Raw genomic sequence first — 13,609 nt, forward strand, 5'->3', positions numbered from 1 at the left:
CCTGCCCTGCTCTCTCTCCCAGTCCCAGCAATTGCCGTCCAGCCTGAGAGTCGACCGTGTGTGTGTGTGTGCGTGCAGCAGGCTCCCTCCAGGCAAGCTGCTACAGCTCCTTCCCTCTCTGCCTCAGCTGTTCGGTGGGTGGGTGGGTAGGGCTTCCAGAGAGGACTCTCCAGGCCATGCTGAAGCCTGAGCAGGCAGGCAGGCAGGCTGCTGCAGGCAACAAAGAAGGAAGGAGGCAGAGTGGCCAGCACTGGCTGTCCTTGCCCACCACAGCTCCTGTCCTGTCCTGCCCAGCCTAGCCTTTGACTGCCTGCAGTTGGACTCCTAAGGCTTAGTAATGGAGGTATAATGTGATTTTCTTTTTGTGGTTATTCCCCCACCCTGTGAATATTTAGGGAATGGCTTGCCATAGTGCTTTGATATTGGGCACAGATGTAGGGTAGATTGGGAAGACTCTGAATATTTAATTTGAAATGGATTGGAGAATTTGTTGATTTTTTATACATATATTTATTTTTTAAACCTATCAAAGTTGTCCTATAAGTGGCTTCTTTCATTGCAGAAAATCGCGCGCGCGTGCGCACGCACACACACACACACGCACTATGCTCAAGTTGGTTGGCAACCCAGAAGGTCTAAGTGAGAACTATGAAGCATGAGTTGTGTGTGTGTGTGTGTTCCACCCCCCCTTCAGAAATGCAGCATATGTCCAAGCTGGTTGGACATATCCAAAAACCTCACTCACACTATTTACACTGTATGATTCTGAAATGATATGAAATGTTAAGGAGGCCCTGAACATGTTGATTCGCCCCCAGTCCCTCACACGCCTAGGGATGGCCTTACCTCCCACCCCCCTCAAAAGGACAGGAGATATTTCAGGCTTTCCAGGGTCCTTGCTCCACTGCCACCCATTCTAAAGGAGTTGAATCTGCTCTGAGTAGTAATGGCTCACTCTAAGGTATCAGGAAAAGTTCTTCTCCAGTCCTGCTACCTGAGATGCTAAGGAGTAAACATGAAATTTACTGTATGTAAAACATACTTACATCTTATTTATTTATTTATTCATTCATTCATTATTTCTATATATTATCCACCTTGGAAACATTTGTTGAAAAGTGGTTTATAAATATTTGTTGTTGTTTTACTACTGAGCTACAGCTCCTCCCTGAATACTATACAGATATAGACATACATTAGACAGATACTGCTATTAGGAGTGTCAAGCTATTATCAGATTCCAAAAAGAGAACCACTCGAGGCTTATTTTGAGCCACAGCTCAGTTGAGTTAACCCTAAAACCTGTCTTGAATGCCAGAGCTTAGACCTGGAGTCCATAGAGTAAGAAGATAGGAGAATATCTACACATGTGCACTAGGGATGTGCACGGAACCAGCATGGGGGAGTTTGAAGGCGGGGTGGTGGCTTTAAGGGTGGGAGAGGGTGCACTCACCCCTTCCGCCATGTCCCCCCTGCTGGATGTAAACTGGTCATGCCGGGCAGCAGCACACGTGCTCCAGGTACTTCCGCTTACTTCCAGTCTGATGAGGGGACGGTGAGGCAGGGAAGTACACTGCCGCCCTGCCGGACCGGTTTACAATGGAGCGCCAGTGGGGGGAATGCGGTGGGAGAGGTGAGTGTACCCTCCCCTGCCCTTAAACTCATCCCCCCGCCTTCGAACTGGCAGAACCACTGGTCGTTCGAACCAGTCTGGAGGCCCATAAAGGGCCTCCGAACCAGATCCGTGCACATCCCTAATGAGCACAAAGCATCTCCTTCACCACTAAATAATAACCACAGCCAATTGATATACTTTTAGGATCACAGCAAAAAGGGTGTGATTATAGGTAGGTCCAAGCTACAAATCCATCCATTTTTAGAACATTAAGCACTGAACCTGCCACATGAGAATCACTATCTATAATATTGCAGCCCTACTAAATGTCAATGCAAAGCCCTTAAGCTTATAGTTTCAGTAAATGGTCACTGATGTGGGGCTTTTAATGACTGGTCAAGAGTTGAAAATCCTGAAGTGTGATTAGACTCTGATTCATAGTCACAGGTCTACCTGTCACCATCACCATAGATAGTCACAAACTGTTTAAAAGCTCATAGCTGCGAAATAAAATGTCATGGAGCAATCTAAAATTAGGGTCACTGAATCTCCAAGGCAAAGGTGGCTGTTTGGACCAGGGTCAGGAAGGAGCAGCTCAAATTAAGCACTGCTGCTGCTGCTTCTGTGTGTTTTTATCTGTTGTCTTGTTTTTTATGCTTGTTTGATATGTTTTTAGCTTGGTGTTTTTATTGCTTGGTGTTTTTATTGCTTTTATTGTATGTTTTAATTTTTGTAAACCGCCTTGGGGTTTTCTTTTAACGAAAGGCGGTATAGAAATGTAAACATAAAATAAATAAATAAATAAATTCAGGAGAGATCAGAGGAGGGCTGCTGTAAAGTGTCAGGGGTTTCAAATCAGGAATCCTAGCAGGAGGGCTCAGACACCTTACCCTCTGTGCCACCAAGGGAGCTCATAAGGAAGTAAACTGGCTGACCTGAGCCTTGCTGCTCCCCAGAGCTGCCCTGACAGTGGCAGGAAGGGAAACCAGAGCCAATAAGCCTAGGAAGAAGCATATGATACGGGAGGCAACGGAGCTGTTGCTGGCCCAAAATGAGAACATCTCTTGGCTTGGTTCCCTAGTCTAAAATGCTGGTCTGAAGAAGAAGATTGTAAACAGATCTCACCCTGCTTCAACTTCTTGTGTGTCTGTTGACTCTAGAACCTGGCCACCATCCCATCCTCAACCACAACACATAACTCTGGTCCTTGGACTTCTGTTTGTTTGCCAAAGAAGCTCACCACTAGCCTGCCTTTGACCTCAGCCTTTGCTTCTGGATCCTGGTCCATCCACACCGCAACCTGACTCCTGGTCTGGTTTAATCATGTTGCTTGGCTCAGAGCCCACCAGACCCGGACAGATGCAGAGCAAAGCTTGAGATGGAGTTTGGACAGTGAAGCAGAAGCAGAGAGAGATGGGTGGGGCCTTGGAAGGCCTTAACAACCAAGGAGTCCAGTACCAACCCTTTTGTAATCACAGAATGAAAACAATAAATAAAAGCAATTTAGGCTCTCTATGTAGTGTGCTTGCGAGCTGCTTTGAAAGACGTGAAGAGGCCTCAAATACATCTTTGTGGAAAGAGAGTTGCAGTCTTAAGAGCTGCTGTTGTGAAAATTTAAATGGTATATAAAAGCTCAGTCTTGCCAGAAGGGAGAGGAAAATAGAAATAAACTCTACATGGTCTGGCATATGGCTCTCTCTGGAAAGGGCTTGCGTGGCATTTACACATGTCGGACTGTGTGTGCTTCCTGCAAGCTGTTCAAGGGCAGAAGGAGAGTGGTTCCTTAACAGGGCCTCCAGTTATGGATAGTGTTGAGTTTGTGGTGGGTGTTTGATCCAAAATGGACAGGGGGGCCTGAGCAGAGCCACTCTGTGTAGTCTCAGTGTGAGACTTTGTTTTTGCTGAGAACAGCAAGGCAGCACCCCTGTTGTTGTGCTCTCTGTGTATGGCCTTCACTCCTTCCCTCCCAGCCAGAGCAATGAGATCAGCAGCACCTGGCTTTTTGTTTTAAATTGGGAGAAGGGAAAGTGAGAGTGAAACTGTAGAACAGAGGCCTGTACCAGTGTTCTGAGGCAGAAGGGGAAGATCTGAGTGGACACTAACATGGTCTGGAGACATCTGGGATGGAACTTATCAACTCTGCAAGCTGTTTCTGTAGTAAGACCCTGGGCGGGCGGTGGGGGGGGGGAGGGAATACTTTGTATTTTGGAGCTTGTTTTTTGTCTTTTCAGCTGGTTTTGCTTTTCCTACTATTTTTGCTTACTTACTGCACTTGCTTCTGAAAACCTCTAACAAAGGGTGTGCCTTTACTTGATGTCAATGATTGTGTTTTGATGCTGCTTTTTCATTCTGCAATAAAAGTGTTGTTAGAGGGAAAAGAGACCCTCCTCTACATTTTTTTTGACTTGTCAGGACTATCCTTGGTCTAGCATAGCCTAGGACCAAAGGTTCACTTTGTTGGGCTAAAGGCCAGACTGGGATAAAGTATATGTTCCCAGAAGGCACACACCTCTCTCCACTCAGGGGTGTCATATACATGACACTCCAGAATTCCCTATTGCTCAAGTTGAGAGCAAGAAAGCTGACTCAGACTCGGAAATGAAATTGATACAAATATCCAGAGTTTAGAATAAGATGGTCTTAAAATTAACCCCTGGAGTCTTGTCAGAGCCAAAGCCTGAGCAGCTGCTAGAAAGGTTGTTAAGACCCAAGCAAAAGCCTTCTTTCCCCAGGCAATGTGTACACCAACAGATGCTTTGGCAGAGGCCTTCCCTCTACAATGCGGAACAGCCAACCACTCCAAGGCAAACTGGAGGAGACAGCTGAGGTTCATATCAGCAGAATCTGATTGGGCCTCTGCAGTTGGTCACACTGCTGTGTAGGCTAAAAGACCTTTAAGCCAGCATGATGTAGGGATTAGATTGTCAGACGAGTCCCGGGAAGCATCAGTTCAAATCCCTACTCAGCCATGAAGGGTGACCTTAGCCAAGGTGCCTTATCAAAGCTTAACCTATTATATAGGGTTGTGGTGAAAATAAAATGGGTAAGGAGAGGAGAGAACAATGTATGCTACTTTGAGCTCCCTGGAGGAAAGATGGCATAGAAATGTTGTTGTTAATATTATTATTTCTTGTTATATTATTATTATTTTACACAGTCAGACAGGTGTTATTGACTGGTTTGTTTTATCCAGACATCAAGTCCTTCCCAAGGACCTGGGATGGCTGAATTTTATTGTCAATTGTTATAGATATCGTCGCAGAATATAGGCTGTTCCCAGTAAAGCTGCTTTTTGTAATTGGCTGGTGGTGATTTCTGTGACCCCTATGGTGTTGAGGTGCTCTTCAAGGTCTTTTGGAACTGCACCCAGGGCACCAATTACCACTGGGATTATTTTGGTCTTTTTCTGCCACAGCCTTTCAATTTCAATTTGTAGATCTTTGTATTTGGTGATTTTTTCTATTTCTTTTTCTTCTATTCTGCTATCCCCTGGTATGGCTATGTCGATTATTTTGACTTGTTTTTCTTTCTTCTCGACTACAGTTATATCTGGTGTATTGTGTGGCAGATGTTTGTCTGTTTGTAGTCGGAAGTCCCATAATATTTTTACATCTTCATTTTCTACAACTTTTTCAATTTTATGGTCCCACCAATTTTTGGCTACAGGTAGCTTGTATTTTTTGCAGATGTTCCAGTGTATCATCCCTGCTACTTTGTCATGCCTTTGTTTGTAGTCAGTCTGTGCGATCTTTTTACAACAGCTGATTAGGTGGTCCACGGTTTCATCTGCTTCTTTACAAAGGCAGAACTTGCTGTTTGTTGTTGATTTTTCTACTTTTGCTCTTATTGCATTTGTACTTAGTGCCTGTTCTTGTGCAGCCAGTATTAAACCCTCTGTTTCTTTCTTCAAGTTGCCATTCTTAAGCCATTGCCAGGTCTTGGTGATGTCTGATTTTCCACTTATATTGTGTAAATATTGACCATGCAGGGGCTTATTTCTCCATTTTTCTGCTCGGTTCTTGACTTGTTCTTTCTTGTAGGCCTGCTTTGTTTCATCGGTGTTGAATAGTTTCTCGTTCTTGACCATTTTAAGTGCATCTTCCTCACTGTCCTTGAGATATTCTTCAAGGCCTCTTTTCTCCTCCTCTACTGTTTGATGGACTTGCAGCATTCCTCTTCCACCTGAGCTGCGAGGGAGGTAGAGCCTATCTACATCACTGCGGGGGTGCAGAACATGATTGATGGTCATGATTTTCCTGGTCTTATGATCTAGCGTCTCTAGCTCTGCCTGGGTCCAGTCTATTATTCCTGCAGTGCATCTGATAACAGGTATAGCCCAGGTGTTTATGGCTTGTATGGTGTTCCCGCCATTGAGTTTGGACTTGAGGATTTTTCTAACTCTCCTGATGTATTCACTTCCAATTTTCTTTTAACTTCAGTGTGTGCGATGTTATCAGCCTGGAGAATGCCCAAGTATTTGTAAGGTTCTTTCTCTTCCAGGTTCTTGATCTTGCTTTCATTGGGCAGTTCTATTCCTTCTGTTTTTCTTATTTTTCCTCTGTTCATTATTAATGCAGCACACTTGTCTAGTCCAAACTCCATTGCTATATCGCTACTGAATATATGGACAGTGTTTAGCAGTGATTCGATTTCTGACTGGGACTTTCCATACAACTTCAGATCGTCCATGTACAGCAGATGGTTGATTTGACTTGATGTTTTAGATGTTTGGTATCCGAGGCCTGTTTTGTTTAGTATTTGTGAAAGTGGGGTCATGGCGATTACAAACAATAGAGGGGATAGTGAGTCCCCTTGGAAAATGCCTCTTCTAATGCTAACCTGTCCAAGTGCCTCACCATTGATTGATTGATTGATTGATTGATTGTTGTTGTTGTTGTTATTATTACTGGCTGACATCCAGACTAACAAAGCACTTATGCAACAGGTTGCACTAGTGCAAGAGGATCACAGAGCCATGTGAAGTCACTGGGATTCTTGGAATTGCACTCTTGTGCTCTTGCACAAAGGTTCCCAGCACAACACAGGTTTGTGCTAGTGCAACACTAGTCTGGAATGCAAGTTCTAGACATAGTGCAACTTGCTAGTGCAACAGCCTCCCACTAATGCAACAACACATTGTGAAAGTGCTTAATTAATCTGGGAGCCAGCCACTAGCCACAAGAAGCAGAAGCAGCAGCCACCACTGGAGTGCTAATAAGGGGGCCAGATGGAAAGCACATGAGGGCTGGATTGAGCCCATGGGCCATGAGTTGCCTATCCTCACACAAACTGATTCAAACAAAAGCATTTTCCATGTTCTGTGGGAACAAGGTGGCATCAAAGCAGATAAGAGGAGGTTTCTCTGAGGTCTCTTTCTTTTTTCACACTCAAAGGTTTCATGATGCTTAAGCTTCAGCTTTATATAGTTTCTGTTAATGATAATTTAGCGGGGTAATTAACAAAATGATTGACATAATGATTTTGACAAATTATTCCTAGGCATCAAAAACATGCCAGAAAAGTAATTTTGTATTTAGCATGGAAAGAAATCATCAGATTTCTATAAAACAAGAAATGCGAGTCTAGAATTAAAGGCTGTTCCCCTATGAACACTGCCAGAGTAGCTAGTCAAAACAAAGCTGAATTTTTGATATTTTCCAAATGTACATATTTATATTTGCCTTTGTTTTTAAAGGTCAGATTAATAAACATACTAACATTTGGAATACTCAGCATACTCAGGCTTGTGGCTTCACAGTCCCATTAAAACCAACCTTCTCCCTTGGTATAATGCAGCTTCATATGCCGCTGTATGTTCATGTGTACAACATCTATGGACATATGATTTGTACGCATGTAGGCTCCTTCACAGGTTATGCCAAAATGTGCACTGGGGGCAGGACCAAGAGGGACAATCCCATTCCCCTCTCTATGTATGTTCGATGTAACAAGTGAAGCGTACTAATGTTACAAAGCAAGGTAAAGACACTTGGATCAAGGCAGATCTATTTCCCATGGTACTGCTGAGACACAGATACTAAAAATCTGACCCACTAAACTGTTTTTCATACAAGAGGATGTACAGATTCAAGTAATTAGACTCCGTCTTGCACAATTATAGCCTAAACTGACATATGTGTCTCTATAGATATATGATCTATGTCAATATAAGCTATGATTGTACTAAGACTGTGCAATGTCGAATAATACAAGTTTAGATAATGAATCAAACTGTCATAGCTCCTACCACAGCTGGAGGAGGAGAGGGGAGTTCATTGGGGTGAATCTTTGATTGCAAGAGATTCACAGTAGGCTACCACCAACTACTTTATTTTAATGTGAGACAAACCACCCTTTCCACATGAGATTCGTGGTGGTGGTGGTGGCAAAACCCTCCCTAGAAAGGGCTGAGCATTCCTAGGCCTCCATAGGCATGTGACTAAGGCAGGCTATGTTTGTTATGTCTATTTCTACTGGCCAATGGCTGTAATAAAATTGATGATGACCAAGGCAGGCCCAAAATGAAGAGTAGCACGCTTCACTAACAAGGGTCTACTATTAGATTAAAAGAAAAACAAGAGTATGCAATACAAACAATTGTCCTTTCATAAAGCACACTGTAAGAGAGAGAGAGTTTTCATTAGCCTGACAACTCAGATCCAAGCAGTACAATAAAGGAAAATAACTTCTCTCATGCATCTAACTGAACTGGTCCCTAACTTTTTACTCACAGCAGGGATCTTCCTGCTGTCTCCAGCCTCCTAGGCTGGGGCCTTCCCATTTCCCCAGCAGCTTCTCAGCCACCTGCTTCCTCAGGGCATCCTAGGATAGAACAAACTAAAGAGAAAGCTTTCTCTTCTGCTGAATATGTAGTTCCCACCCAGTCCTAGATTGGTCGTTCTGTTTTGAATTTCCCAGGCTTTCCCCCTTATTAGGAAAGGCTCACCCTCCCAGCAGTTGCTCTAAGTGAGACCTAGTCCTCCCTCAAAACCTTCCCTCACTAAACAAATACTTACATATCACTGGCAATGGAGGAGTTCCTGGACATGGACTTTGGAGAGAGGTCATAGTCGCTGTCTGACCGGTAGAGGAAGGACTCCCTACGTTGACTGTGAACAAAATTAGCCTGGAGAATCAGCCCTGATCCAGGGCTCGTCATGGGATCCAAGGGACTCCGTCCCGATGAGGTGCCATTGTCCACATCAAAACTGTAAGAAAGGAAGAAATATGTAATGCTACAGACCTAACAAGCCTTACAAACACCACCCACAAGTATTTCCAAAGACAGCTTTCACAACTTAAAATCTCTTCCTGCTGGGAAAAGCCACAGCAAGTTATCGAATTAATGGCTGGTGCCACTAAAGTATTAGAAATCTTGACATCCAGAAAATTAAATGGGGGGGGGATGAAGGAGAGGAGATGTGGAGGAGACGCACTGTGAGAATTATTTCCTTCTATACAAAAGCTAAATGGAAAGAAAATTTTGGTTTACTTAAGCTCACCAACATGACAATGTAAATTATACCTTTAACTGCTTGCAACATTTGGAACCTCTTATAAGATAAAGGCTCTTTCCCCCCCTCAAGTCAAACTTCCTGTAGACAATTGTGTCCGCTATGGATTGGAAACGAAGGCCTGATTTTATCAATAGCTGAGGATGGGGTGGGGAAACCTATGTCTGCACTGTACAGACTGCGGGGTGGGGGCTCACACAACAGAATACTCCCACATGAAAAAAAAAGTATATAATAGAAAATTAGCACATGGTGCTGAAGTTTGGTACAAGCGAAATAAGCTACAGCTTAGGGCCTCACATTATGAGGGGCCTCTGAGTTTAAAAAAAACCCACAACACCCACTAAATGTCAGGTTTTACATAATTGGTTGAAAAATAAAGGAGAAAGAACATCTTTTAAATGTTATGTGATCTGCAAACAGACACTGTGCAGGTTGTATTGCCTTTTCAGTTTAGTAATGCTGAACTGTCTACCTGGCCTGCTTTTATGCTCCTGTATGTTACAAGTTTTCATAAATGCCATGCAAAAATTGTAATGTGTTTTTCTTTAAAGGTACTTCTAATGCAAACAGGCTTATTGCAAGAGAACGGTTTCTCTTATAATATTAGATTTTTGTTGCATCTTTGCCAGGGATATATGTAGAAATAAAGGGTTTTTCCCCATTGTCCTTTTTGATAGACATTGTGTGTGTGTGTGTGTGTGTGTGTGTGTGTGTGTGTGTGTGTGTGTGTGTGATGCTATGGGGATTTTAGAGATTGGCATGGTCAATCAGCATGTCATAATCTAGCCCTGTTAGCACATCAGGGAGAAGACAAGGTTTTGATGTGACTGACATTATTTTGTATGCAGCATTCAGTCATTTGAGCTTCTGCCTGAGGTTTCTTCGAACACAGGTTTATCACACCATCTACTGTTGATGAGGACTAGGCCTAGGAGTATCATCCAGAGTAGTTAGTCATGACTAAGCACCACTGAAATCAACAAGACAAGTTAGTTATGACTAGCTTAAGTCCCATTCATTTCAGTGGGACTTAGTCTTGAATAACTTAGTCTAGATCAGGCATCCCCAAACTGCGGCCCTCCAGATGTTGCTGAACTACAACTTCCAGCATACCCAGCCAAAAAAAATTGGGTCTACGGATGCTGGGAGTTGTAGTTCAGCAACATCTGGAGGGCCGCAGTTTGGGGATGCCTGGTCTAGATTTTCCCTAGTCATTCTGATCTAAAGTCCATTGTTCATCATTGCATGCATGGAGCTCCTGTGTGCCTACGCACCCCAAATTGTTTAAAGAGAAGGTATCTCTTTGTATGCAAAGGAATGCATGCCCAGAACTAGGAACATAGGAAGCTGCCTTCTACTGAGTCAGACCATTGATCCATCTAGCTCAGTATTGTCTTCACAGACTGGCAGCGGCTTCTCCAAGGTTGCAGACAGGATTCTCTCTCGGCCCTATCCTGGAGATACCAGGGAAGGAACTTGGAGCCTTCTGCATGCAAGCACTCTTCCCAGAGCTGCCCCATTCCCTGAGGGGAATATCTTCAGTTATTGAAGATAATTGCTCACATGTAGTCTCCCATTCAAATGCAAACCAGGATGGACCCTGCTTGGCAAAGGGAATAATTCATGCTTGCTACCACAAGAACAGCTCTCTCCTCACAGAAATGAATGAAGAACATATTGCAGATAAGAAGGTTCATGTGTGCTTTGGAGCTACTGCACTCACAAGAGATCACCAGATTGGCATCACTGGATGCAACCCACTAAACTCTACTCTTGACCAATCCCATTAATTTCAGTGGGCCTTGTGTGGAATGCTTATTATGGAACACTAACTGAAGAGTGGCATAAACTCTTCTGAGTTTTGAATGACTTATCCTTGCTAGGTATCCTTCAAATGGAAACAGGATTTTACAAGAGTCAAAGCTAGGGGGAATCACTTTCATGTGCTTTGATAATTGCTTACATTAGAACATAAGAACAGCCCTGCTGGATCAGCCCCAAGGCCCATCTAGTCCAACATCCTGTTTCGCACAGTGGCCCACCAGATGCCATTGGGAGCCTACAGTCAGGAGTTGAGGGCATGCCCTCTCACCTGCCATTACTCCCCTGCAACTGGTAATCAGAGGCACCCTGCCCTTGAGGCAGGAGGTGGCCTACAGCCCTCCGACTAGTAGCCATTGATAGACCTCTGCTCCATGAAGTCATCCAAACCCCTCTTAAAGCCATCCAGGTTGTTGGCTGTCACCACATCCTGTGGCAGAGAGTTCCACAAGTGGATCACACGTTGTGTGAAAAAGTACTTCCGTTTGTTGGTCCTAGACCTTCTGGCAATCAATTTCATGGATTGACCCCTGGTTCTAGTGTTGTGTGAGAGGGAAAAGAATTTCTCTCTATCCACTTTCTCCACACCATGCATGATTTTATAGACCTCTATCATGTCTCCCCGCAGTCGTCTTTTTTCTAAACTAAAAAGCCCCAGGTGTTGTAGTCTTGCCTCATACGAAAGGTGCTCTAGTCCCCTGATCATCTTGGTTGCCCTTTTCTGTACCTTCTCCAGTTTGTTAAGGTCCAGTCTGTACCTTCTCCAGTTGTTAAGTACCTTTCTGTACCTTCTCCAGTTGTTAAGCTCCAGTTTGTTAAGGTCCAGTCAATGCAGACATCCACCCACTTGGGTGGCCACTTCTAATGCAACCATATGAGTGTGGCACTGCATGGCAAGCTGTTTCCCTGCTCTGTTTCAGGGTGTAGTTTACTTGAATCAGGCTACTAAGAAACCACTTAGTACAGTTTCCCATGTGGTACATTGCCAATACCAGCTAGGCACCAGGGTAAATAATAAGGGACAGTGATGCACACATTCTTGATGGCTACTCAACAATTACATAATTATTTCCCCTTGGAATGTTAGCAAATAACTTTCTGTTCAGTGTTGGAAATACAAATACTCAAAGCACTATACAATAAAAACATTAAAGTCCTACGATAATTTAAAAATCTATAAATATTAGCACAACCAAAAAATGAGCAACAATAAAATGGGCCAGGGGAAATACAGTATGCACAGCATCATTTAATTGCATGGTAGCCAGGGGAAAAGCTCTGCCCATGTTGTATGCCAGCTGCCACAAGTCATGGTGAAAAACGTCATGCATACATCTGATCAGAGTTAGCATTTGGCATGCCACTGCAATGATTCCAAGAAGTACTTTTACAGCATTGGGCCAAAAGCCAACTCTTGGGTATAGTGGTGCATCCACAACACCACCAGTATGCCAGGGTGCTGATGATGGACACACATGAACAAATCCTGAAAGAGATCAAGGAAGGGCTCCCTAGATCGGAAGCTGCCTTAAAAGAATGCAATTTTTGTATATTGTATGATAAATCTGTTCAGTTTATTAACGTACACAAGAATGATGTGATGTTTCAAAACTGTGTAGTTTTTAAATGACATATTTATTATGTTCTAACTGTTTTATTGATACTGGCTTTGTTTTGTGGATTTGTAATGTGCCTTGAAACCTGCACATTAAAGAAAAGATCTGCACATTTAATCTGCACATTAAAGAGCCAGCGTGGTGTTGTGGTTAGAGTGCTGGACTAGGACAGGGGAGACCCGAGTTCAAATCCCCGTTCAGCCATGATACTTGCTGGGTGACTCTGGGCCAGTCACTTCTCTCTCAGTCTAACTTGCTTTACAGGGTTGTTGTGAGGAGAAACTTAAGTATGTAGTACACCACTCTGGGCTACTTGGAGGAAGAGCGGGATATAAAATGTAAATAAATAAATAAATAAATAAAATAAAAGCAGGTAAAATGATGATAATGGAGCACCCATTCTCTACCTTTAGAAAATGAAAAGATTATAACCAATTGCTAATTTGAAATAACTGGTGTTTGGTTTATTTGCATAAAATCTTTGAGGGGGGCATTTCTTTCCTTTTGCTAATATTTGACAAGACTATTCTTTGTTTAAACTTGGTATGTTTCATATAACACGAGAAAGTAAATATGGGCTGAATATCGTTTCCCATCAAAGTCGAAGGTTCTTCTGCTGTTTAATTTTATTTGTTTGTTTTATATACTTCCATTCTTAAAGTAGCTCAGGGCAGTTTACATTAAAGTCAAACACACATAATACTTAAAATTAATAAAAAACCGGATTAAAATTAAAACTAAATATCATTAAAGGCAAGGCTAAAAAGATGGGTATTTAAGGCTCTCCTGAAGGCCTCCAAGGAAGAGAAATCAATTTTTAATTTAAATATAAAAATGTCAGGAAGAATGTCAGAGTTGAGCATTAACAATTTCAGATATGAAGGGGCTCATTTGAAGAACACACAAAATTATATCTGGAACATCTGGAACTTGTTAGGAGGAGGACAGAGTGCAATCCTGCAGTACACCACTATGGACACTAGGTGGGAGTCCAAAACTAAGAGGAAAACTGCTTCTAACATACGAGTCAGCAACTGGAT

At 43.0% G+C, this 13,609-nt stretch overlaps 1 protein-coding gene across 20 annotated transcripts in view; it reads right to left on the minus strand.

The window, feature by feature from the left end:
- Positions 1 to 13,609, minus strand: part of PDE4D (phosphodiesterase 4D) — a 990,732-nt gene that overhangs the window by 172,740 nt on the left and 804,383 nt on the right. For all 20 annotated transcript variants that reach the window (XM_053289923.1, XM_053289926.1, XM_053289927.1 and 17 more), the window contains one exon: positions 8,632 to 8,823. In XM_053289923.1, coding sequence (XP_053145898.1) covers positions 8,632 to 8,823 — 192 coding nt within the window. The remainder of the gene's footprint in view (positions 1 to 8,631; positions 8,824 to 13,609) is intronic.

The sequence above is a fragment of the Hemicordylus capensis genome, chromosome 2, assembly GCF_027244095.1.
Source record: "Hemicordylus capensis ecotype Gifberg chromosome 2, rHemCap1.1.pri, whole genome shotgun sequence".
Lineage (NCBI taxonomy): Eukaryota > Metazoa > Chordata > Lepidosauria > Squamata > Cordylidae > Hemicordylus > Hemicordylus capensis.